The sequence below is a fragment of the Protopterus annectens genome, chromosome 9.part0 (genome assembly GCF_019279795.1).
Source record: "Protopterus annectens isolate FY-2018-M chromosome 9.part0, PAN1.0, whole genome shotgun sequence".
Classification (NCBI taxonomy): Eukaryota; Metazoa; Chordata; order Ceratodontiformes; family Protopteridae; genus Protopterus; species Protopterus annectens.
Genome location: NC_056743.1, coordinates 601,490,813 through 601,517,058, shown reverse-complemented (window position 1 = coordinate 601,517,058; position 26,246 = coordinate 601,490,813). Strand labels below are relative to the sequence as shown.

Below are 26,246 nucleotides of genomic sequence, written 5' to 3'. Positions count from 1 at the left end.
CTCTTATGATTCTGTAATTACCAAGACTTGGTATGGAAATAAATCAAGTTCTTTGTAAATGTTTTTCACGGTTTTCATAACTTTAGATCTGATATTAAGCAAGGTCCTACATACGTCTATGCATGCAGGTCTCTTAAAGCTACCTTGAAATGCAATAGGTTTTTGCAATATTATCGGTTGCTCTTGAAAATTATTTTTAAACGGAGAACTCTCCAGGAGAACTGATGAACTGAAACCTTTTTCTCAGGAACTAATGAAATGTTGGCAGAGACCGAATACTTACTTTGCTGATTATTTCAGTGTTTCATGAGAAGCATTTATTTCCTCTGACCCCAGGGATGAAGATATTGTTGACACCACTAACTTATCTTAGGTTGGTGAATAGTTTCACCAGAAATAGCATCTTGGAGGCTGTCTGGGTTTTGAGGAGTTGTGTAACATTGTATGGGTAGTTTCTTCTCTTGGAAAATTGGGTCATAATTGTGCTATTTTTAAATTGTTACCCAATTCTCCTATAGATTCTGGGACATTTTTATCTACAAAAAAATGTAACTATGCAGGAAGCTACAATAGCATGTCTCAATGTCATTGGTCTGAATCAATGAATGATTCCCATGTGTAACAGAAATGGGAAATATTTTATTTAAAACTGGATGATCAAGAAAATTCTTATATTTGTTTAGCTAAAATAGTCTTGTAAATTGAGGAATAACCCACCTAGATGGAATAAAAAAGTCAACATATTCTTTAAATTAAGTAATGGTACACTAAATACCCATCCCCTTTCAGCTAGTAATATTTGAGTGTAGGAGTAGTGTGCCCATTTTAAGAAATGCTATTAGAAACTCTAAAAGTTAATACAAGTTTAATGTAGTAAATTTTACTTTGTACAATAAAAGCATATGCACAGAGAGAATGTTTTCTGGCATTCCTCACACTCCGACACCTCATTATTAACAAAGAAAATTTCAATACTGTTACCCTTTTTCATCAGATAATGTAACATTTTTACTGTTGGTGTGGCTAAAGTCACTTTTTATTATAAACAGGCATCTGGCTGTTTCTAAATATATTTAAACTCCTTTCTAGGTAGTAGTTTTCTTATGGTTCTAGACTTTCTTAACCACCTTTTTTACAGTTAATTTTCTTTTAAATTTGCTTATATTGTATGGTTATTAGATCCTGGTTACTTAAGTGTTTAATAGAGCCTTTATTTCTTTTTTTAAGTTGCAGAAGCAGAGTTTTTGTTTTACTGCCAAATTTCACTTTTTTTTTTTTTGGATCAGCGATAGAAGTTTATACATAAAAATCAAAATAATACGTAGGATGCACCAGTAGCAGTTTAATAGCATATTCCAGCTATTTGCTTCAAAGCTTTACTCTGCTGCCCTAAGTATGATTCTGTGTTTCTATTGACCTATTATTACTGAGCTTTTTCCCATGATAATTCACCCTTTAACTTTTCACACTGTTTTTCGCACTTTAACTGTACTTCATAAGTAAAACTTAAATACAGATGTTGACTTTTTTAGTCAGGGTGTGAAACTTGCTGAGAACAGTAGTGGTTATGCAGTGGCAGGGAGTAAATTACTAATGTTTCTGAAGGATGGACATCACTGGCTGGAGTTCTAGCTACTTTCTTGTTGGTTCTTTCACTTTAGCTCATTAGCTTAACCGGAGTGAGCTGTTCTCCATGCAGTGCCATGCAACACTATATTTGATGGGTGTAGGCACTTTCACTTTAAAATTCTGTCTTAGAAACCTCAGATAACTCCACTTCCCAGTTAGTTAAGTAGACAAATACAGTTGCACATTTGAAGGCAATAACACAACATTGTAGACCAAACTACTTTCATCATTTACTGTTTGTATTTATTTAATCAAGTACTTTAGCCCAAACTACTTACTTCGTCTACTGTTTTTATTTATTTAGTTAAATACTTAAACACTTGTATATTCTGTTATCCTTTTCAGACACATCTCAATCTGTTGACCAGAAAAACAAAAAAGATATGGCTACTAGTACATTCTGCATTTCTAGCATTGCAGCACTTCATATGCTCAGGCAGTGTAAGAATTGCCTGATACTCTCAAACAGGGTTGCCAGATGTCCCTGTTTGAGCAGGATCAGCAGCCCAATCCTGAGTCCCACACTGGCTGTTAAAATCCCGTCGAAAGAGCTTCCACTTTGTGATTTTTGATTGGCTCTTATACCAGCATACGAGCCAATCGTAAATCGCAAAGCAGAGCCACTTTTGTTCAGAAACGCACAAATGGCTCCACTGTGGGATTTTTGATTGGCTCGTATATGTGTGTGTGTGTGTGTGTATATGTGTGTGTGTGTGTGTGTGTGTATATATATATATATATATAAGAGCCAATCAAGAATCACAAAGTGGAGGCCACTTTTGTTTAATCCCCCTCTTTTTTGGTCACTTAGTGTGAAGGACCTTTTTTTTGTCCCTGTCTGTCGCTTTAGGACTCTTGCAACCCTATTCGCAGGTAATGATCTTTTACTTGACTCATCATCTGATTGTGAGAGATGCAAATACGTGCACAACTTGGGGCCACACTTTTACAAACAAGCACATACACATCATTCACCTACACTTTAGCTCTGCAAATACTCAAACTAAACTATCTTACAGTGAGGCACTTAAAAAAAATCCTTGACAAAGCCACAATGGCAAATTCAAGGTTCAAGGCCCAGTGTATACCAAGAGTGTGATGCAAATTAGTGGCAACACCCCTGAGTCAACTCCTAGTTCAGTTACATCCCAGCATTCATCAAACACAAATAGAAATGTACTAGTGATTGTTGACTCCATAATTGGACACATGGGTTCTTCAGTCATTTTGGATAAAAGCAGAGTGACTGTGAGCCGTCTCTTGGGGGGTCAAGTTTACTGATTATACGGGGGCATTTAGGACCCTTAAACCAGACAGATATGATTACAGCATCATAGTAGTCCTTGTTGGAGAAAGCCGTCTGGCAAACAGAACCCTGAGAGATACGGAGATTGATATATGACAAAGCAGCTATCCATGAATGTCACATACACTCTGCTTTTATCCAAAATGACTGAAGAACCCATGTGTCCAATTATGGAGTCAACAATCACTAGTACATTTCTATTTGTGTTTGATGAATGCTGGGATGTAACTGACTGGCATTTGACAAACACTGACTTGAACTGCCCAACCTCCTAACCTACAATCAGCTCTGCCTCTGTCATTCTATCTATTACCTCCCCAATAAGTGTCCTGCCCTCAAAAACCTAGTACAACATCACTCAGCCAAAAGGCCTCTTAGATCATCAAGCAAACTACTACTAGAAGTCACCAACAGCTGCAATAGCTTTGGAGATGCACTATATAGTAGTTCAGTGGCTAAAAAATGGAACTCTGTCCCTACTAGCATTCAAAACACATCATCCAAAGCCTCCTTTAAAGACCTCATCAGGCAACATCTCAAGCAAAGTTGGCAGTGCCATGATTGCTCCCCAAGCTAGTGAAAGCGGATAACATATGCTACTAAATCTAGAGCAATTGATAATAGTTTTTCAATCTTACTTACAAACACTGGCTAATCTACAATGTATGTACTGTACCTGTGTACTATGTATGTATTCTACCTACATTCCAAAGTTCAGCTGTACACCACAAATCTATTACTTACCTTTATTTTTAAAATTAATATCTTTTTTGATTGTTGTCTCCACTGTAACTGTTTGTGCCGCATACCACTGTAAAAACATGTCTCTTGTAATTTGTGTGTATACTGATTATGTCTAAATAACTAAATGTGTCTGTAATTTTTCTTTGTGGAGCTTTTCTCCCCGGGCCTCTGCTGAAAAAGGGCCTTTTCGGCTCAGTCAGACACCCCCGGTTAACAAATGTAAAATAAAATAAATAAATAAAATGTAGAAACTTAGTTTTGTTTGGAATATTTCCATTACCCACAATGACTGATGTCATTCTAGCAAGATCCAGTATATGTCAGCATGGGATGAGATGTTTGACAACTGTTTGTGCTTTGCCAGGCATTTGACAAACATTTGTGTTTTGCCAGGCATTGTCTACACTTCTCATTCCAAGACTTCGGCATACTGGCAAAAGCTTTTGCTGCTCCTATCATTTCTTTTTCAAATAAGTTCCAGCTATTTTACCTGCCAGCCTAAACCTCCAACACAAATCTGCCACTTGACTTTATCAGTATGGCTCTAATTAATGTTAGCAGCCTAAAAAACCCACTGCAGAACCTTGAAATCCTCATATATTTAGAGCACATTCATGTTTGTGGTGTTACAGAAAATTGGTTTAAATGCCCAGAGAACACCCCTCAATACCTGGGTTTTTTTGCTCATCACTCATCTAGCCTTTGTGGAAACTGTGTTTGTCTCTTCATATCTGTTAGGGGACCCCATTACCTCAAGATAAATGCCTAGGTATCATTAAGTGAACCTTGTAGAGATTCAAATTGCACTAAATCAAATTAACTAACAAATCATTACTACAGAACTTCCTCCATTCCTCCAGAAAGTTGCATAACATTTGTTAGTATTCTTAACAAACACCCCATACTTAGTAATACTTTTATCCCAAGCAGTTTTAACTATCTACACCAGTAACATTGGATATGCACAAAAAATATTTGATTTTATAATCAAGAACTCCCTGGACCAGATTGTAAATGAATCTTACTGGAGAATAGAATATATTTGACATAGTCATGACAAATTTAGCTGCTTTACGTACCATCCACAAGGTATCCCCTTACTAAGTCAAATCAGACTACAGACTAGAAACTTTCTCTAAACCTCCAAACCAATGGAAACAAACATCTGAGTTCAAGAACTTTAAAGTACAAACCTTCTAAAAATTCTAATTTCTCTGAATAGAGTTGTGTATTAAAGCTCTTTTTGCACCTGGCCAAATGCATCATAATGGCAGTTCCAACCAAATCCAAGCCAATGGAATGTTTTTTAAAAAGCAAACGTGTGGTGGTCCTGTAGCATTAATAAAATGTGAAATAAAAAGAAGAAATTCATAAAACTGTATACAAGAACAAATGCTCTGCCCCCACCCCCAAACTAAGGAGAATATCAAATTGCTGGTAAAGGGGTTATAAAGGAATATAAAAAAGACATTTCATAATTTCAGTCTACCTGTGGAAGCCAAAGACGACAACAAACCATTCTTCATTTATGTCAGAAAAATTAGTAGCACCCAACATGGCTCTGAGCTTATTTACAATGGTACCAACGACTCGTATCCAGTGGATATTAAAAATGATGTTGTTGTGTCTTTTGGCTTTTCCCGGTTAGGGGTCGCCACAGCAGAACTCCCGTCCGCTAATGATTGGCAGTAGATTTTTACGCGCAGAGTTGCCAGCCCTGACGCACAACCTTCAACGAAGGTACGCCCATTCACCTGTGTCTCCCCACAGAAGACGCTCTAGCTGAGAATCGAACTGGACAACGTCTTACTGTGAGGCGACAACGCTATATACTGGCTAATATGTTTATTGGCAACTTCATTCCTGAGGCATATTTTCCATATCCATCTATCCCTGATGGAATCATGCCACCAATCATCACAAGAGAGCATGTACTGAAGTTTATTCTGCAAAATAAAGTATACATCGAACATGAGGTCTGACAACATATTATCTAATTAATAGCACAAAGCAAGTTTTGGTGGACCCACTCCTTAATCTCTTCAGTTTGAGCCTATTAACTGGCTTTATCCCAAAGGAGTGGAAAACAGCTGTTGTAATGCCACTCTGCAAGGGTGGCCCCACCTCAGACACCAAGAATTACAGATCCATGAGCCTAACAAGTCATGTATCCAAAATTATTGCACTTCTCGTAATGGACCTAATTAAATATAATATCAAAAATCTTAGTATACTCTACCCCCAATGGTTTGGCTTTGTCAAGTGTAGATCCTGTCTGATGAATCTTGTAGACTTCTGAGATGGTTACTCAAGCTGTTAACTGTGGGCAAACTGCCTTCACAATATACTTTGACTTCACCAAGACATTCGTTGTCATAACATGCACAAGTATAATAAACAAATTGAATTAACTTAAAATTGACCCATTTATGTGGTTAGGTAGATAGCCAATTGGCTTAACGATTGGACTCTCACTGTAAGTTGGGGGGATCTCTGAGAACATGAGTGACCAGTTGGAATCACGCAGGGGTCATTTCTGGAGAGACAGTTTTTTTAGTATCTGTTTCTGCAATCTGTAATTGTTAACAGAGGCTCACTGGTTTAAAGTTCTGTCATGATTGCAAGCTAGCAGTCATTAAGTATGCCTCTAACATACATGCACTCCAGCAGAACCATGTACTTGTAAGTAGCTGGTATATTATGAATGGGCTCAAGCTTAATGGCGAAATGTGCAATATTGTAGCATTTGGTAAGTGCCTTCTTGCTCCTGCTTACAGCATAGATAACATACCACTTCAAAATGAAAATGTTATGAGAGACTAGGGTACATTGGTGGACACCTCCCTTATGTTTGACCGTTATGTTGCAACAGTGATTAGGAAATCCTTAGCCTGTACAGCTGTTAGCTAAAGATATATCTTGCAGATTTAAATAAGTCCTCACCTCCTTGTACTCTGCACTGATTGGCGCCATCATTGAGTACAGCTCCCCCTTTGGGATGGTTGTACCCTACAAAAGCATATCAAGCAATTGGAGAAAGGTTAGAGGTCTGTAACTAAAAAGATCAGGCCTTAAAAGACTTGAATTACTAGGAAAAACTAGATGCTTTGCCCCTGTACTTAGTATTGTTTAGACTCCATAGTGGCAGTGTATCCCTTTTTTTTTAATAGGGCTAAAAGGGAATCCCGTCCAAGAACTCCTGTACCTCAGTAACTTAAAACGGTCCAGGTAACACTAGGTCAGAGACCTCTATCTACTCCATTAAGTAAGTAAGACTAGAAAAAGGGATAGATTTGTCTGACAGTGCCTACTCCTTCTCTGGAACAAACTCCTTCTAGTGTGGCACACTGTTGTGTTTTAGAAAAGAGCTGGACAGTTGGATGGGTATTTACAAATTCACTCCTTAGTATGACTGGCCTGGCCATCATTGAAAAGAGAGGCAAGGCCTAAGGGTGGGTACTGGTAAGGCGGAAATAGCTTTGTAACTCCTATAATCTTTAAGGCCTTTTTTAAACATGTCCTTAATGCCAATGAAAGGAATGCAATCAGTTAAGATGATGTAGATTGGTTTGCCTCCAGTTTCAGAAAATACTTTTGTAGCTGCCAGTTGTATGTGATAAGAAAATGGTTAATGTTTTAGGGGAAAATTGTCTCCTTATTAATGAGACATGCATTTTATTGGCTTCAAACAAAGCTGAACAGATACTTTTCCTGGTCCAGATGGTATAAATGGCTTTTTCTTATGGATGATTAAAGATCATATTAGTACCATTTTTACTTATTCCAAATATCCTTAAGTCTGGAATTATACCTGAATTATTGAAAAAAAAAACCTGTGTGCGTCCTGTTGTAAAGCCTCTGCTGACAACTGCATAGATAATTTGTTTTCTTGGAATAACATTGGAGAGAGTTTTGTGCAAATTAATGGATGAAACTGGGAAAGGACCATATTTTGATATTTACCAGCATGAATTCAAAGGAGACTGATATTTAATTCTGATGTAACTTCACTACTAAGCTGTGGGTTCACAGAAGATGTAGTATATCTTGACATGTGGGACATTTGACTGTTTCCCACTCACAAGTAATAGAGACATTTATTAAATGGAGGTTGAATGGTTATATTTTTAACTGAGTTTCAGTATTGTACAAGGTCTTCATTACGACTCTGGAATGAGTACTCTCTGAGTGTACTAAGTTGAGTTGTATACCACAGGACTCCGTTTTAGGATATCATCTTCTCTATGTTTGTATATCTACTTTACTAGTAAGTATTCACCGCAGTGCAGCAGAACTTGTTGGCAGCAAAGTCACTTGTACAGTAAACTCATGTTCAGATCAAAGACTGGATGCGCTTGACATTGAGCAAATACAATGTGGTCCTTTTCAGTTTGTTTAAATTATGCTTGTTTAGAAGTATGAACCATGACTATCCATATGCTTTAGGCAATCATATAACATCAAAATGTGATTGTTACATTAATGTGGAGCCACGATTTCTGAAGATTTTACATGGACAGGTTTTGTAAGCAAACAGACAAGAAAATGTTATGGTTGTATAAGAGCTAAAATATCCTCCTTATTTAGATTATCATTGTGCTGGGTTCTGTTCATGTGAGTAACATAGGCTAGACAGTGTTAAACTATTTACAAACCATATCTGATCAGTAAAGAATAAGAACTATGAATACCGGCAGAGAAATTTAAACTTTTACACCATTTATCAACTTATTTCTACTGACTGCATCTGGATGTTCACGTGCTTACATAAAAAGCCTATTAGCATCACATCATATATTATTTTCAGTTCTCATTCTAGGACTCCTTGAAATGAGCTGCAAGTTTGTTATGCCTGAACTTACCAATTTAAATAGATAAGAGTCATTTAATGCTCATGCTGGCAGAAAATCAAGTACATCTTCATATAAGAGGATGCCGGGCTTAAGCAACATGTCTGACATGGACCAACTCAGTCTTGTCACTATACTGTGTATCCAACAGACTAAGAAGTGACCTGCATCTGGCATACAAAGTATCCTCTGACCCAGCACTGCTGGATTTACTGCACATCAGCAAGTCAAATGGCATCACAAATACTTGGTGTAAGGAATCTAAACTTCTCTTACAACATCAACAAAACAGTTTGGAGGGGTGCATATATCTCATAGTTGGTATTGCTCGCTGGAACAGACCCCCAATTCACATAAAACAGAGTTCATGCCTTTTCTTGTTCAAACACAACTTGAATCTCTGGATGGGAGCAAAAAAATTAACCCAGGACTAACCTCTGTGATGTTAATGGACATAGGCAGCTCCTAAATGTTTTATCCCATGCATGGGTGCCCTTAAATTATTTATAGTATGATCTAGTTAAGATATAGTTATCGACCATTGGATGGGCAAGAACAATGGGATAGGTTAATTGGAGCACAAAAAGGGAAATTGTCTAGACTTAAAATGGCTCGGAAGGGGCATCTAGCCTAGTTCTTATCTATGCACCTGTAAGAGTGTCTGTAACTTTGTATTTTTCAAAAGATGATTAGATGAATGGTTTAGTGACAAATTTTTCTGGGCAGTTTCCTCTTAGAGATTGGCTTCTAATGATCTCATTTGATTTCCTTATCCATATTTCTGCATTGAAACGTCAAATCAGTGAACTTGACCGCGCAAAAAAAGCACAAAAAGTGAAAAGTTGATAAAAATTGTCTCCATTAGTTTACAGGATATTAATATCTCTACTTTGTTTTATATAGTCTAGATTACAGAATGCAGATCTGCAACGACAATCAATATTTAGCAGTACACACACTTACAGCTTGTATGTTAATCTCAAAAATTTTGTCTGCAACATGGGAGAAGATGCTGAACTCTTGATGTGTCTCTATGATCCTGACCAGTCGGAGTTTATTAGGTAAGCTTTGATGTTTTCTTATTTTAATTAGCTAACTTTTGTTTTTATTAACTTAATCAAAAGTGCCATTGCCTTCTGTATTCAGATCTGACTATTCAGTTTTGGTATGATTTTAGTGGCTTGCTTATATCCTTGCAGTTTGTGGCTTGGGGGACTGTGGGTTCAGGTGTGGTTTTTAGGATGGAACCTGTATGAAACTTGTTTATCTGACGTTTCCTGTAATAGTGTTTGGGGGTCCCATCTAGAGGTAGAGCGTCTTGCTCAAGTTGCTCAGATAGTTGCAAACTTAAAATGGATGTGAATGTATATTTCATTGCAGTTCAGTAAGGTGAGGCTATGGAGGTATAAAATAAGGAAGGATATAATGGTAAGTGGAACATATTGAAAGGAATTAGTTATTTGCCAACATTAAATAGTGGCAAGCAGACATTAGTCAAGTTATTTTCGTTATTGCTGTTGTGCTGTTAAAAAGTGGGCATAGTTGCTACTAAATGTGAAAGCAATACTAAGCAGTTAATGTAAAGTGTTATAACTGTTGCTGATGGCATTACATATTATATATTTTTTCCACTAAATATTTTTCTGCATTTTCTCTATGGCATATGGGTTAAAGCTTGGATTATGCCCCAGATTACCCAAGTTTAAGTAGGGGTTACATGCTGGCTTGGAAGGGACAAGAGTGAATGTCCTCTTCAGGTCACTGATATTGCAGAGGGAGTAGCTGAGAGTATAACTAGGTTCTCAGCACAATAGTTGCTCCAGGGCATTGCCTATGACTATAGCATGTGTGTAGGGAGACTGTGGGGCAAGAGCCTTTCAAACAATACATGTTCATTATAGACAGAATTTCATAGTGTATGCTGAAGCTTGTAATGGATCCAGAGTAGTGAGCATTGCACCATGTCCTCCAGGCAAGAGGTGGGGGTGTTAGGGTGCACAAACGTATCTTTTTGTTATTTCGCTCTCCTTTATCTCCTGGTCCTTACCCTAGTGCTCCTGTCCATGTCTGCCAGCTTCTCCTACTTCCATCCCTAAACTAACGATTCTGAGCAGGGAGCTTAAGGCCCTCCTGGGGGGTTTTGCCAGCGACCGGTTCTGCAAAGGGGAGAGAGATTTTTGTTATGATCTACCCTCCTTTTTGTCCCTCCCCTTTCCCCCTACACTCATTTCACATTCAGGAGCTAGTGTCTGTATGAACCACACCTCCCTTCAGGGAAGTGTGGAGATGAATGTCTGTCCCCCTGAGGTAGTCACACCCATCCATCCTTGGCAACTCTTTAGATATGCAAATCTCTAATCATACCCAGGTCTTATCCCTCTTCATCGTGGTGCTGGCTTCTGAGATTCACAAAAGTGTCTTGCCCCTTTTGGAAGATGATCACTGTTTCCAGGCTCTTGTCTGCATCTCACAGTATCATAGGTTGTCAAGGAGCAGGAGGGACAGATGTGCCATTAGTAGAAAAAGTCTTGATGTTTATAGGGTGAGGGGAGTTGCAGAGAAAATTTTAAAAAGTTTCACTTTTGTCTTTGGGATTGCATTCTGTCTCTCTATCTGATTCACAGACTAAGATGTATAAATATATACAATACTACATTGTTTTTAGGGAGGTAAATCTACCAACTTTCGTGTATATGTGGTCATTCCAGCCACCTGCCTAGTAATAATCTGTATATTGTACATACCCATGCATGCTTTGTTTTGGTTCTTTTTTTATTTGCATGTTAACATGAAAGTAGTGCTTATATTAAAAAACTGAGTTGTGTTGTGAATTTCTGTTTATTGTGAGCTACCTATTTATCACCACCTGAATGTATTTCTCATTTATTAAGACTGAATTCAGGTTGCCGCTCTCCATTTCTAGAAAGATATTTATTTACTGCTTATTTTTCATAGCTGACTCATGTGTGTTTTTTTCCCCACAAAGTGAAAATTACCTGGTCCGATGGGGAAGTACTGGCATGCCAAAGGAGATTGAGAAACTCAACCACCTGAGTGCAGTATTTACTGTGAGTTTTTCCTATGTTCTGTGTTTGACATGTAATAGTGCCTGTGCAGAGTTTTGGCTTTGTCTAATTTGCTGTTTTAGTAAGCTATTTTATTTAAGGGTACTGGTTCATTGCATTCAAAAATAAAAAAAAGGCATTTTCATAATGGGAGTGGAGATCTAGATCTTTGCAGCCAGTAATGTAGGCCTCATAAGTACCCATGATGAAAGCTTATAATGCTGCATTTCCTGTCTTAAATCTTCACATTTGGGACCAGAATAGACCTGTGACAGTCTGAAGAGTGAAGGGAGTATTTGCCACTTAGACTGTGCCCCACCCCAAAAGAAGGCTTGCAGCTGGCATTGCACTTCATTATGATCTGAGATTGTGTGCTAAAGACTGGTGCATATGTTATTTAATCACGAAAGCATACATTTTGTTTAAGCATATAGAATAAAATGGCAGACTTGCACAGAATGTTTTTGTAACCAAGCATGACCTTTTTCAGTGTGCAGCAACCTTAGAGTTGGTACAGTTTACTAAAGTGATTGTTCCTTATTTTTTGACACCTTATCTGTCTTGTGCTACCTACTGGCGGTCTTCTCTAATGCCTTTCAAAGCGTAGTATTTACCTATGCCCTTGCCAGTCAGCTGACCATTACAAGCCTAGTCAATAACGAGAAATCAGAGTCAAACTCTGTACCTTGTATCTGTGAGATTAAGACCTTAACCATTATACCAACCCAACACGTTACTTGTGTGCTAACCTTGTCCCTGCCCCTAACTCTAAACCTACACATCGTTACCAAAATCCCTTTCCCTAAGTACCCCTGTTCAAACGATGCTTGATCTGGATTTTGTAGCTTCAGGATGTTCTTAGTGTTTCACTGTTGCAGTAGTCACATTTGGGTTATCTGCTTGCAGTAGCCCTCAGTCGGCCTGATTATCAAAGTCTTGGGTCCTGTGTCGGTTGCTGTCTTGTCTTCCATGACGTCAGGTAGTCAGGGGTATAAAGCATGCAGCCGATGCCATTACATCAGTCTTTCTTGCCGTGCGGTGCCCGAAGCAGTTCGCAAGTGCCGGTCGGCTGACTCCTGAAATTTTCGATGTTAAGTTGTCTATCTCGCCTTCATTCTTGCTGGATGGGTTCGGAGCCGACCTCGGCTCCGACTCGGCCACTCTAAAGCTCGAGAGTTGGTTCCACCGGCTCGAGGCTCCCCTTATATCCCACAATGCTAGGCGAGAGTTACCCCAGATCTCGTTTGCCGCTACAGCTTCGAGGTTGGTTTTCTACCGGTTCCTGGTAAGTTTTAGCTTTTTCTATAAAAAGTTACTCTTGTTTCCCCTTTTTTTAGTTTAGTTATTCCTAAATTAGTGTAGTTCTTTAAACTCTATCCCCGAACCTATTTCTTCCCGTTTCTTGTCAAAAGAACTTTTAGTTCTTCCCTTGGGCCTTAGGCCTTCCCTTCCCTAGGGAGTGTTTGTGTAGTACTACTGCTTATTGTACTTATTTTTAGTATATTTTTGCTATAATTGTGTTTTTTGACAGGGTATAACTGGTGTGTTTGAGTGTGTGTTTGTGTTCACCAGTTAGGCTATGTCTAAAGAAGCAAAGGTCTCCGGATTCAAGAAGTGTGATGCGTGCTGTCAGAAAATGTCTCTGACAGACGCTCACACTTCTTGTGTCTATTGTCTGGGGCCTTTGCACCTGCAGGACTCCTGTGCTGTCTGCCATGGCTTCAGCCCCAGGGTCCTGCAGGAAAGAAAAAACAAGCTCATTTTGAGAGGCTTGTTGAAGCCTGAGGATTCCCTGTCTGTCTCAACAGGAAGCCCTCCAAGGCATCGAGGTCTTCGGCTCCGGCTTCTGAGCCGAGACCTCAGGTTGTTCAACCTTTGCCTTTATCGGCTCCGGCTGGAGCCGATAAGACTCAGTCCACAGTTTCTGTGGCTCCCTCGGCTCCGGCCGGAGCCGAGGTTATCGAGGTACCTGTGTCGGCTCCGACAAGACCTTCGGAGCCGACAACCAGAAAGAGGTCTAGGTCACCTTCTCTTGGCTCCGTTCATTCGGCTCCAGGTTCTCCCCTGCTGTCTGAACGGAGCCAAAGGTCTCATTCCTCTAGGTCATCGAGGTTGTCCGATCATGACCTTCAGAGGGTGGTGAGTCGACTACTCAAGTCTGAGGCACTGGCCCAGATGCTTCAGAGCCCGACTCATCAGTCGGTGCCTGTCCCGGTCCATCAACTCCTTCCTCCTTCGACTCTCTTGAGCTCGGAGCCGGGTCGTGTCGGAACCGAGACTGTGGTCACCTCGGAGCCGAGACAATTGTCTTTGGCTCCGTCGTCGGCTCCGTTTTCTTCCATGGAGGAATCTCGGCGCCGGACTTCCCTCGTCGGCTCCGAGGGGGTGAGTGGCATCGGACCCTTGTCCGACCCCCCTCTCCCTCGGTGCTTCGGCGCTGGTGAGTTCGGCTCCGACATCGGCCTCGGAGCCATCACTGTCGGTGCCGAGGGGGGTTCTTAGCTCCTCGGAGCGGGGACCTCTGGCTCTGCCTGACAGGGGTGCTTTCGAGGTCATGCGGAGTGTGTTAGAGCCTGGCTCTACTCCACAGTCGGCTCCGTCAGCCCCTCCCTCTATGCTGCCTCAGGGTAAGTCGACTCACTCCATCATCCCAGACCGCAGAGAGCCAACTCCTCAGGAGCCCCCTGTGGGGATTTCATCCTCTTCCGAGGCCTCTCCTGATTTGGCAGAAGAGCCCCCTCGGAAGAGGAAGTGGAAGAGGAAGCACATTGACTCACCTGAGTCTATCACGTCCGACACAGATCTGGATGATTCTGAGGGTTCCCCCCGTTCCCCTTCTGAAGATGTCTCTTTTGCAGACATTCTGGAGATCCTTAAACAGAGGGGTAATTGGCCAGCCCTCAACCCTTCGGAGGACGAATCTGTGTATCTTGAGGCGTTTGGCTCTCGTCCTTCCACCTCCTGGGTGTCCCCCTTGACCCCCTCATGCAGGTGGTTGCTAAAAGGCATGGACGGCTCCTGATTCAGTGGACCCCACTCCCAGGAGACCCTCCAAATTCATCACAGCTCCAGCAGACAAGGAATTTTTATCAAAAGGAGTCTCTGTGGATGCTATGGTGGTAGCTGCCGCCACAAAGAAGGAACTGGCTGATCCTTCAGTGCCTGTCCATCCACCTAACAAGGAATCTAGGTCCATGGATAGGTACGGAAGCGGATGTTCTCCTCAGCGACATTTACTATGCGTCGCTGAATTACCTGTGCCATTTCACTCGTCTTCAAAGGGACTTGATCAAAGAAGCGAGTGAAATGCTTAAGGACCCTACAGCTCCGGGTTTCCAAGAAAAAATGAACACGCAGCTGGCTATCCTTAATTCTATTTCCAACTCCTCCATGCCTCCTCTCTTATGCGGCCGATGGAGCGAGCAGAGCCGCAGGAACAGGGGTAGCCTTACGTAGGCACGCCTGGATGCGGCTATGCAATTTTATGGAACCTTTCAAGACGTCTTTCACGAACTCCCCTTTGATGGATCATCTCTTTTTGGTCCACAAGTGAAAGAAACCCTGACTAGGTGCGAGACTGATGGCAAGACCCTTTCTGCCGTCGGAGTCCGTTTTTCTACTCCTTCTAGGCCTTACCCCAAAGGCCAGAAGGGGAAAGATGTGGTTCCGTAAACAATCCCAAGGGACTTCGCCTGACGCACAGAGTCGGTTCCCGCCAGAGGCAGAGGGGAACAACAATGGTAGACGTCGCCCTAGAGGCAGAGGGGTCCAGAACCAGGGCAATCGAGAGCGTTCTCCGATAAGCCCTTTCAGCATCCCTGGTGTTGCCCGACTGCCCATCTTCGAGGCAGTCGGGAAGATTGTCACTGTACCCAGAAGCCTGGCTATCCTTGACACAAGACAAATGGGTACAGTCCATCATTTCCGAAGGCTATTCTATCCCCTTTCTTCGTTTTCCAAATCAGTCAAAAAAATCCCTTCCAGATGTCCCACCGCTCAAAGGGATATAGCAGCTTTGGAAATTTCAAAACTGCTTGCAAAAAGAGCTATTCAGCCAGTGCCAGCAGACCAACTAGGATCCGGAATCTACTCAAGGTTCTTTTAGTTCCAAAGAAAACAGGGGACTGGAGACCAATTTTGGATCTCAGTATCTTGAACAGATCGGTCAAGAAAACAAGATTTCGGATGGTCACGCTGCAATCCATTCTTCCCCTATTGGGAAAAGGAAACTGGATGTGCTCTATAGACCTTCAGGACGCGTACTATCACATAAAAATGAACAGACGCTCCAGAAGATTCCTCCGCTTCAGGCTGGGAACCAGTCATTTTCAATTCAGGGCCCTGCCCTTTGGTCTCACCACTGCCCCGGTGTTTACCAAATGCATGGCAGTGGTAGCTTCTCACCTGAGACGACAAGGATTCCAGGTGTTTCCATATTTGGACGACTGGCTCCTCACAGCTCCCACCAAGCATCTCCTTTTGATGGCTAGAGATTACACTTTTCGCGTCTGTCAAGAACTGGGTATCTCAATAAATTGCGAAAAGTCTGTTTTGTCGCCTTGTCATACTATTACCTACATAGGCGCAAATTTAGATACTGTAAACATGTCTGCAACACTAACGAACCAAAGGATATCAGACATTCAAAAATTGGTGTCTCTTCTTCTCAACAACAACAGAGCCAAGGCCAGGTTAGTTCTAAAGGTGTTGGGAATCATGGCAGCGCCATACCTCTCCTCCCATTGGCCAGATACCACATGCGGATCCTTCAGTGGATGCTTTTTTCTCAATGGTCATACCAGGAACTTCCAATGTCTCACACCATTATGATCACGCAAGCGTGCAAAAAGCATCTCAGGTGGTGGATGTCTTCCCCCCAGCTCCTGTTGGGGAGACCATTTGTCCCACCTCCTCCGGTTGCTACTCTGACAACGGATGCCTCCCTGATCGGGTGGGGGGGGCATTATCAGGGCAGGACAGTCCAGGGCACATGGCAACCAAACGAATGCCACTTGCACATAAATGTTCTGGAGATGAGAGCAGTGCTTTTAGCGTTGCAAGCCCTTCAAGACTCTCTTCCCTTGGGAACGATTGCAATCCAGACAGACAATATGTCTGTAGTGTGGTACATCAACAAACAAGGCGGAACCAGATCATACCCCCTGTGTCGAGAAGCACTCAGACTGTAGCAATGGGCGATTTCTTCTCAGCGTTTTCTGATAGCAACGCACATCCCCGGGAAGTCCAATCACATTGCGGACAAGTTGAGCAGAGCTATTCTCATGCCTCACGAGTGGTCTCTGAAAGACTCTGTAGTGAGAGAGATATTTCTCAAGTGGGGTCAGCCTTGCTGCAATCTTTTTGCTACTCCCCAAAACAGCAAGTGCAGAGTACTTCACTCTATTCCCTTTACCAGGCCAACCCAGCAGGGACGCTAGTCCAAGTTTGGCCCGGGACTTCTGTATGCATTTCCTCCTTTCCCACTGATCTCTCAAGTAATACAGAAAGCTATCGCTCAGAAGGCCTCATTGATCCTCATTGCTCCTTACTGGCCTCGACAAGTGTGGTTCCCCTTTCTACATCGATTTCTTTTGGAGCGACCGTGGAATCTGGACCTAGTTCCAGATCTTTTGATCCATCAGTCGGGTCAGTTTCATCGCTCCCTCCCCTCTCTGAACCTCACTGCTTGGTTCCTCCACTTCCAACCGTAGCCAGGCTTCCTCAATTATCTCACTCTGTTAGAGAAATATTGATAGCTTCCCATAAATCTTCCACTCGAAAGATTTATTTGAGTAAGTGGAAACGCTTCTCATATTGGGCACAAGGAAAGGACATAGATCCTTTCACCGCTTCCATCCAACTAGTCCTTGATTTTCTAGCTGAACTCTTCCATGCAGGTTCATCTCCATCTACTCTTAAGGTTCAATTGGCAGCTATTTCTAATTTCCATGTGGGTATTTCTGAATCTGCCCTAATGTCCCACAAACTCTGCAAAGCCTTTTTGAAAGGAGTTTTTCTTCTCAGACCTCCTGTAAGAAATCCTCCTTCTCCTTGGGACCTAAATTTAGTTCTTGCTTCTTTGATTCTCTCCCCTTTCGAACCTGCAGCTTCATGTTCCTTAAAGTTATTATCATGGAAAACTCTCTTTCTGGTGGCTATCACATCAGCTAGAAGAATTTCAGAACTTCAAGCACTCAGTTGTCGTTCTCCTTACCTTGTGTTTCATAAGGACAGAGTTTCCTTACGAACTAACCCGTCCTTTTTGCCTAAGGTGGTTTCAACATCAAATCTAAACCAATGCATTGACCTTCCTGTCTTTTTCCCGGAGTATTCAAATAGGTCTGAACAAAAATTACACTACCTGGATGTTCATCGTCAATTAAGGTACTACTTGGACAGGACGAAACTATTCAGAAAATCTGATCAGCTGTTTGTCTCCTATGCGGAAAGCAGAAAGGGACTTCCAGTTTCAAAGGTATCTTTATCCAGATGGCTAACATCTCTGATTACCCTTGTTTATGAGATTAGACACCAAAAACTGCCTAATAAACCTAAAGCCCATTCCACCAGAGCTTTGGCTACTTCTCTAGCCTTCCAAGACAGACTGCCTATTGACACCATTTGTGCAGCGGCTACTTGGGCTACTCCTCACACTTTTATTTCCCATTATAAGTTGGATTTAGCTTCTAGACATAGAGCTAATTTTGGTTCCACTGTTCTCAGGAGTCTGTTCCGTTAGGCCACCAGGGACAAGGTGCTAGGGACGCGGTCCCATCCAGCAAGAATGAAGGCGAGATAGACAACTTAACATATAGAAGTTATGTTCTTACCATAACGTTCCATGTTAGTTGTCTTCTTCTCGCCTTCTTCTTGCGTCCCACCCTCCTTCCCCCTGGCCTAGACAGACCTAGAGGAGTTGTGATCGTGACCTCTCTTTCTACCACCTCTTTCTTAAGACATATGCCTTTGGGCATATTTTCTGGGTCAGGATGTAGGTCACCCTTCTTTCTTCCTGTTGTTAGAGGTGGACTCTGTGTTACAGTTATTCTGTTACTATTATAAGCTGGGGTTAGCTTACAAACGAGATCTGAGGTAACTCTCGCCTAGCATTGTGGGATATAAGGGGAGCCTCGAGCCGGTGGAACCAACTCTCGAGCTTTAGAGTGGCCGAGTCGGAGCCGAGGTCGGCTCCGAACCCATCCAGCAAGAAGAAGGCGAGAAGAAGACAACTAACATGGAACGTTATGGTAAGAACATAACTTCTATTTTTCGAGTTTCAGAACCAAAGTCTTTAACTAAAGCTAAGTACCCCATTGGGGAAACTTCTTCTTGCTCTAAACCGATGTCAGTAAAAGTCAATATTTGTATTTCTTGTGGAAAGCAAATGGCTCATAAAGATTTTCATTCGTACTGTATTCCTTGCCTAGGCCTTGACCACAACATACCTCGCTGTCAGCTTTGTGCTTTATTTAAACCACAAACTATTCGTTGTCAGTATATTTTTGCTTCTAAATATTTTGGTACTCGGTTCAGTTATCCAGATATTTTTATTTTATTTATTTTACATTTGTTGACCGGGATAGTCCGACTTGATGTATGCCATTTTTCAGCGGAGACCCGGGGAGAAAAGCTCCAAGGGTAAGCAGATACAGCATTACATAATACCAGCATTACATATTACAGACAGACTATTTACAGTGATTACATAAGTAAACAAGTTAAACAAGTTCCACAGGTTAGAGTTAATTCCGAGCGTAAATCAGGATTAAATTAAATTACACAGAAAGCTAGTTAACAGATTTTTACACATTCTAGAGGGGGTTAGCCAGGCTTGATACATTGACATAGCCAGTTAAATGCCAAATGTTGTTTGAGTGTAGTTTTAAATTGACCTAAGGTAGAAAGTAAGGTAATATCAGCTGGAAGAGAGTTCCATGGTCTACTTAGTTTGCAAAGAGAGAGTCACCAGCTGTGTTATTAATTTTGCTAGTCTGAATTAGTAGTTTGTTAGAGGATCGAAGCTGTCTAGGATTGTTGTAGGGGGTGATAATATTTTTAAGTGCAGGAGTATTGTCCGGATTATAGAGGATTTTATAGGCCATAATCAGTTGGTTATACTGGATTAGGCTGGGTAGTTCAAGCCACCCAAGCTGATTTAGATTGATGCAATGATGTGTCCTAAAAGGCAGCCCAGTGGCAAACCTGGCAATGTGGTTGTGGCAAATTGAGAGTTTGTTAAGGACAGTCTTGTTTAAATTCGAGAGTAGAGGGGATGCATACAGAAGGGTTGAAAGAAGGTGAGAGCGAGCTATGGCAATTTTAGCTGGAGGGGTTAGGAAGGCTTTTATTCTGTAAAGTGACCCTAGTTTTTTATTGATGGTTTTGATAGTTTGGTTAACATGTAGGTCGAATTTTAGATTAGTATCTATGATGACACCCAATAGTTTTGTAGAGGGGTCAGGGGAGATTATTGTGCCACCATTTGAATTTATGGTAAAGGTGAAAGCGGTAGACCTACGTGTTGGTGAAAATAACAGCATTTTAGTTTTTTTGGGTTTTAGGATCAGACGTCTTTCAGAAAGCCAGTTTTCTATTGTATTAAAGGTGGTCTGGATAGCTGACCATAACTCTATTGGAGATGTGGCCGAGCAAATCAGAGTAGAGTCATCAGCATATTGGATACAGCTCACTTTTGGGATAACAGTATAAAGGTTGTTAATGAAGATGGAGAACAGCAAGGGCCCTAGTATTATCTGAATCATCAGAGGAATAATCTGTCGGGCTTAGCAGGGGCCAGGGGAAGAGAGTCAAGGGCAGTACAAGCATCATTAAATGCATCATCCACAACTGTTAGTACTGGAGGAATGGCTAAAGGCCTATGCTGTGGCAAGTGTAAAAAGGTCCTTAGCCTCTTCCTAGAATCTGAAAAATCCTGGCCCTGCCATTGGAATTGCTCTCTCATAGCATGCAAGGTTTCCCCAAAAGAAAATTCCTCAGGAGGAGAGGCAGAAGGAATGGAGTCTTCTGCGCCAGAGTCCTCATAAGGAGAATAAGGGCCTTCTGGAGGATTTGAGTTTTCTGAATCATCAGAGGAATAATCTGAAGAAACTGGCTCAGGGGGCTCTGCTCTAGGCCTCTTCTCTGGAGGGGGATGAGAGGCCCTGTCAGGGTGAGGATGGGATCCCCTGATCAAAGAAATGAGATCCTCTGCCAGGCTGAGCATTTGGGAACTAGAGCTAGGCCTGTGTGAGGGGGTTTTAGCAGGCAAGGCCTTAGAAGATTTAGCTGCTTTAGCCCTAGAAAAAGCCTTGATAGACATGGATGCAGGGGGCCTAGCAGCTCCACGTGCAGGAGTAGATATGTCTAAAGGAATAGCATCGGATAAATCCTGGGTGCCTGCTACAGCAGGAGAAATTTCAGTAGCAGATTCAGCCATGCTGTATGAAGCCTCGGCTATCGGAGGTATGCTTTCGGCCGAAGAACCGAGGACTCGATTTCAGCCGAAACCGAGACACTCGCGGTTGGCTTAACCGTGGTTTCGGCCGAAACCGCGGACCGCGAGTGTCGGTCCTTTTCCTTACGCTTGTTAGCTAATTGTGAAGTCGGAGTCTCCGACGGCATTTTGTAAGCAAAAGCGGGACCAAAAAACTCCTCCGCAAACTCCGACCGAAGTCTAAGTGTCCGTCGGTTGAAGGAAGCACAGGCTAGACAAGCTGCTACGTCATGGCCTGGGCCTAAGCAAGGAAGGCAGTAAGAGTGGAAATCCTTATGAGGTATTTGTTTCCCACAAGTTAAACAATTATTTACTTTTTCTGACATCGGCTGAGGCAAGAAAGAGTCCCCAACGGGGTACTTAGCTTTTAAGAAGTCTTCGGTAGTAGAAATCTGTGGATCTGACCGACCGGCACTTGCGAACAGCTTCTGCTTCGGGCACCGCGCGGCAAGAAGGACTGAGGAAAATGGCGTCGGCTGATGCCTTTATACCCAATTGGCAGCAGCTATGACGTCGGGTGAAGTGCAACATCAGCCGAGGCCAGACCCAGACTTTGGAATCCGGCCGACCGAAGGGCTGCCTGAGGCAGGACAACCCATATGTTAGGACTGCAGATGCATCCTTGAAGGACATCGATTTTCGCTGCACTGGGGTCGATGATTACATGTTCGCTGAAATGGCACTCTGCAAACTTCTGTAAACCTGCCAAAGGCAGCTCTGCCTCTGGATATTACCTCTGGATATAAGATCCAATTTGTAATGAGTAACAAAGATATGAGCATTGGACCAAATGACTGCTGGACAGACATCCAGATGAAGTGGCCATGGATCTAGTTGAGTGGGCTTTAGGTGGTCTTGGTAGGGAGATGCCTTGTTGAGAAGAGATCCAAGAAATGCAATCTGCATTCCGTTTAGCTGTCACTTTAGAAACTAGATAACCCAAGTCTTTTTGTTGAGAAGAAAACTAGTAGCTGATCTGATTTGGTTTTGTTCTGTGTAGATAAAACATAATTGTCTGTGCAGATCTAAGAGATGTAGCATGTATTCTCCTTTGTTTGAAAAATTTGGAAAGAAAACCGATAAATGAATGGATTGGTTAATGTTAGACTAAGAATCCACTGTAGGTAAAAAAAAAAAAAAAAATGGAGGGCTTTGTTCGTAAAGTAACCTTGTCTTTATGGAAAATAATGTAGGGAATCTTTGATGAGAGATCCTGGAGTTCAGAAATTCTTTTTGCAGAAGTGATAGCTACAAAGAAGGCGGTTTCCATGACAAGAATCTTAGATCATTTTTTAACTGAAGGTATAAGGGTTTTTGAGTCAGGATTTGCAGCACAACAGTCAGATCCCAGGAAGGTGAAGAATCCTTTACTGGTGGTCTAAAGAAAAAAAAAAAACGCCTTTTAGAAGGGCTTTACATAATTTGGAAGCAGCCAAAGAATAATTTATGTCTCCTGCATTCAAGTTTAATATGGCTGTCAACTGCAGTTTAATCATAGAAGAGCTAGCTTCTTCTTTAATAAGTACAGCCAGAAATTTAAGAGCAGCAGAAACCAGGGCAGAAAAAGGGTCAACATCATTTTTCAATGCCCAAAGGGAAAATCTTTTTCCTTTTGCTCGTCTAAACCTTCTTGGTGGAGTCTTTTTGCAAGGATAATACAATGGTACGTACTGAGGAAGAAAGCCTGGGATGTCTGACAATTATCGGAAAAGGATAAATCATGCAGTCAGTTTGAGGGCTGGGAATACTGGGATGACTCATTCCGGAAGGGTGTGAGAGATCATCTGGAGTTGGGTCCAGTATCCATGGAGGATAACGGAAGATGACACCAAAGGAAGGGGAAACCCAACTGGTCGAGGCCAGTAGGGGACAATGAGGATGACTGAGTTCTTCAACCAGGTTGGTTTCTGTAGAAATTTGGGAATCAAAGGCAGTGGAGGATAAGCATAAAGGAAACCAGATGGCCAAATGTGGACTACAGCATCTCTCAGTGACTCCCCCTGAGGGGGGATCACAGCAAAATAGCAGCTGCACTTATTGTGGGAGGACGCAGAGAGGTTGCAGCAAGTTTGGCCCCAATGATGGGAAATCTTTTCCGCTAGTGACTGCTTGAGAGACCACTCAAGAGGCATAAGAATGGAACTGCTTAATTTGTCCCTCTGAAAAAAGAAGTTATGTACTCACCATAATGCTCCATGTGTGTTGCCCATCTTCGCCTTCATTCTTACTAGGCTGGGTTCGATCAGTCTCAGCCTTTATTTTCAAGCTTGAGGCTCTCTGCCAGCTCGTGGCTAAAACCCTATCCCAGCATGCACCAGCACCCTCTTCAGATCTTGTTTTCCCTTATTATAAGGGTATGAATGTATCAAAGGAAAAACTAGAGTCTAATGAAGATGGTCAGTGATAAAGGAAATCCAATTGTATAAGGGTAGGGGAAGGAGGGTGGGATGTAAGAATGAAGGGGAAGATGGACAACACACATGGAACGTATGGCGAGTACATAACTTCTTTATGTTATGTTGTTCTATCTCGCCTTCATTCTTACTATTTTGGGACAGCCTCCATGGCACACAGTCTGGGGTGGCTCAAGGAAGTATATTACTCACAATCATGGAACTACAAGAGGCCTTCTTTCTGGAGGCCAAATCAACTTTGTAATGAGTGATAAAAGAATATGGTTTTACCCATGCTGCTGGAGCACAAATGGTATCAATTGGTAATTTAGCCAGGAAAGCTGAAGAGCTTGCAATGGCTCTTGTGGAGTGGGCTTTAACTCTTCTGGGAAGGTCTTTATTTGAAGATTTACATATAGAAGTTGTACAATCTGAAAGCTATTTTGAAAGTGTAATCTTAGAGATAAGGGAACCTTTAGTTAATTATTTTTTTTCTGACTCAACGAATCAGATTTTCAGAATTTTGCAGTTCTGTGTAAGTAAAAACATAACTGTCTATTGTACATCTAGTTGATGCAACATGTGTTGTGCCTTGTTCTCGTAATTTGGAAAGAAGACCGGTAATTTTATAGTCTGGGTCAAATTTGACTCTGAAGTTACTTTGGGCAGAAAAGAAGGTTTGTTCGCAAGGACACCCTGTCTCTATGGAAAAGCAAGTATGGGGGGCTTTATAGACAAAGCTTGCAGCTCTGACACTCTTCTAGCAGAGGTGATTGCTACCAATAAAATGGTTCTCCAGGTCAAAAATTTCAGTTTGCAAGATGATGCTGGCTCAAAAGGAGGAAATACTAAACATAATGGGACAAAATTTAGGTCCTGTGGTGTTGGGAGGGTTTCTGATATGTGGTCTTAATAAGGTACCCTTAAGAAAGGCTTTGCATAGCCTATGAAACAATGCTGGAGCCAGAGTCACCTAAATGAAAACTGGAGATCGCTGATAGCTGAAGTCTAATAGTAGCTGCTGCAGCACCTTCATTGAATAGTTTTGCTAGTGATTCTAGTATGGAATTAACTGAAGCAGAAAATGGATCAATTTGGTTTTGAATAGCCCATATGGAGAATCATTTCCATTTGCTTTTATATATTTTTCTTGTTGAAGCCTTATGGGAAGAGATGAGAATACGTTTCACTGGAGACGAGAGGTTTAGAAACTTGGCTATTGTTGGAACTGGAGCAGCCAGGTGGTCAGTTTGAGGGTCTGAACCATGGGTCAGAAGGTCTGGAACTGGGTTCACAATCCAAGGCTCCTCTCGATAATGAGGCCACGGGAAGTAGAACCAGATTTGACGAGGCCAGTATGGGCAATGAGTATCAAGTCCCCTCCCAAGTGACTGGCTTTCCGAAGTACTTTGGGAATTAACGGAAAGGTGGGAAAAGCATAGAAAAGACCAAAGGGCCAGTCATGGACAAGTGCATCCCTTGGTGACTCCCCCGGAGAGGGTTGAGGGCAAAGTATCTGCTGCATTTGGCATGCATGGATGTCACAAAAAGGTTGCAGCAAGGCTGGCCCCATTTTCGGAAAATCTTTTCTGCTACTTACTGTTTTAAGGACCACTTGAGTGGCATCAGAATCGCTCTGCTGTAGTTTTACTTTACTTTTTAACGGATATATGTGCTGTCTTTTTAAATGCATCATTTTAATTAACTATTTGTGAAGTTTTCTACTGGCTGTGAGATTAAGCTGTCGTGTTTAAATATGTTGGTATTCTTCATGTTTTTAGCACTGAAGAAGGGTTTGTGACCTGAAAGATTTGTGTTTACTAATAAAACTTATCAGTATGATATCTTGTTAGTTTTGTTTTTTACTATTTTTTTAAGGATAACTGCTTTACCTGGATACTTGTTTTTACTTTGTCTTGTGAAATGTGCCAGGTAGTTAAGAGACCTCAAAGTGAAAGTCACTGAGGTAAAGACTCACCTTCCTAATCTGTCCAGCATCTCAGACTCTGTTTGGGGGATGGACAAATGAACTCTGTTCTGCTAGCTATTTTTTGTGGCTGCTGCCACCACCTCAGCATCTACTGGGACTCCACTGCTCCAGTAAGGTCTATCCTTAGGTGGAGTTAAGAATTTTGAGGTTGTCTTGGTACAGGCTCAACAGTAAATTACCTCATCCGCTGGGGGGGGGGGGGGTAACCTAAGATGTAGATGGGGCCAGAATCAAAAGCTTCCAAAAATACTGATTCCTCTGGAGAAGGATTACCAGAAGACCAACCACCTTTCTGCCTGAGGATCTCTAATATCTCCAAAGGAGACATCAGGTGGTGATCTCCTTCCTCAAAATTGGTATCCTCTCTGAGAGATTACGGCAGGTTATCTCTGTGCTTCCTCTTGCACATTCTCTTATGGTGGAGCTCCTCTGGCAGATTTTCAGGGTAGATATCTGAAAGGGGGGGGGGGGGGTTCCTCTACGGAAACTGATAGGAACCTAGCTGAAACTGACTGGCCCTGTGGAACAGACCTGATCGACTCAGAGCTCTGAACAGAAGAGGGAATATGGAGTGGCTCCAAGGGATGAGAGACTACATATCTAGGAATAGAAAATGCCCTTTCCACAAACTACTTGAAGGAAGATGGACCCAGAGAAGCCGTGGTCATCCGCACTAGAACCAAGACTTCCAGTATAGGTAGATCACAACTTCTAGTGGATCTGTGTCTGGAGGAGGGAACCAGACCCAAGCCTTCCAGCACCGACGCTCTATGAGG

General features: G+C 42.1%; 1 protein-coding gene across 1 annotated transcript in view; it reads left to right on the top strand.

The window, feature by feature from the left end:
- The window catches only part of DOCK5 (dedicator of cytokinesis 5), a gene marked incomplete in the record, with an annotated part of 3,482,443 nt that overhangs the window by 1,426,931 nt on the left and 2,029,266 nt on the right, over window positions 1-26,246 (top strand). The window contains 2 exon segments of the mRNA XM_044083155.1: window positions 9,433-9,590; window positions 11,516-11,597. Coding sequence (XP_043939090.1) covers window positions 9,433-9,590; window positions 11,516-11,597 — 240 coding nt within the window.